Source organism: Micropterus dolomieu, unplaced genomic scaffold (genome assembly GCF_021292245.1).
Source record: "Micropterus dolomieu isolate WLL.071019.BEF.003 ecotype Adirondacks unplaced genomic scaffold, ASM2129224v1 contig_2591, whole genome shotgun sequence".
Taxonomy (NCBI): domain Eukaryota; kingdom Metazoa; phylum Chordata; class Actinopteri; order Centrarchiformes; family Centrarchidae; genus Micropterus; species Micropterus dolomieu.
The window spans coordinates 1-1,209 of NW_025731581.1; the positions used below are offsets into that span (position 1 = coordinate 1).

Genomic DNA, 1,209 nt, shown 5'->3' on the forward strand with positions numbered 1-1,209 from the left:
AAAGACAAACACAAGAACTGGAGACCAGTAAGAACAGCGCACTGGCAGAAAGACAAGAACTGGAAGTTTTGAAGAAGCATCTCAACAAGAAGGGGGAAGAGCTTGAAGCTGCCATGAATAGCATCAGTGGAGAGAGAGGACAACTCAGTCAGATGAAGATCAGTACTGAGAGGGACAGGGAAATACTTTTGAATGAAAAGGACAGACTAGAAAGAGATCGGTCAGAGCTGAAAATAAGAAAAGAACAACTCTTGAATAAAATGAAATCAATAGAATCTCTGAGGGCAAAACTTCAACACCTGAGTGAAAGGATGAGTGAAGACATGAGAGACAAAATGGCCAGACTGGAGCAAAACAATGACGACATTCTGAAACTATTGACTGTATTGGAGCAAAAGCATTGGGATTTGTGTGAAAAGAAAGAATATATGCCACGTTACGCTAAGGCAATCGAGACTGAAAAGAAAGGTTTGAAGAGTGTTTTGGCCGAAATTGTCATCCAGAGACAAGATATGGAAAATCGAACGAAACAAGAGGCTTTGTTGGGAACGGCGGATCTTGAAAAGCTGAAGGCAGAGCTGAAGCAAGACAGAGAGGATCTGAACAGAATGACTGAGCTGTTGAACAAAGAGAAAGTTCACTTGGACCAGATGAGGTCTGACATCCAGAGACAAACTGACGTATTAGAACAAGAGAAACAAGACATAAAAGTGGCAAGAGACAAGTTGGAAATCACAAAGACTGAGCTGCAAAAGAAGAAGGAAAATGCAGTCAGTCTGTTTGACGAGATAAACAGAGAGAAAACCCACGTGAAAAATCTGACTCTTCGGGTTCGGAGAGAACGAGATGAACTCGAAAATGTCATGAACATGATTACCTTCAGACAAAAAGAGCAAGAGCTCAAGGAAGACGACATCAAAAGACAAACACAAGAACTGGAGACCAGTAAGAACAGTGTACTGGCAGAAAGAGAAGAACTGGAACTTTTGAGGAAGGACCTCAACAAGAAAGTAGAAGAGGTGGAATCAGCCACAAACAGCATGAGTGGAGAGCGAGAACAACTCACGAAAATGAAGACTGACAATGACAAAGGGAGAGAAATGCTTTTGAATGAAAAGGACATAATGGACAGAGAAAGGGAAGAGCTGAAAATAAGAGAAGATCAACTGATGAGTAAAATGAAATCCATAGAAACTCTGAGAGCAAAAC

The 1,209-nt window shown here is 41.3% G+C and overlaps 1 protein-coding gene across 1 annotated transcript; it reads left to right on the forward strand.

The window, feature by feature from the left end:
* Nucleotides 1-6: 6 nt before the first annotated feature.
* Nucleotides 7-1,063, forward strand: LOC123964449 (cingulin-like; the record flags this gene model as incomplete). The annotated part of the gene is given in 1 exon segment (XM_046041428.1): nt 7-1,063. A coding segment is annotated over 1 exon segment (950 nt), but the record flags the coding sequence as incomplete, so codon positions are not given.
* Nucleotides 1,064-1,209: the final 146 nt, after the last annotated feature.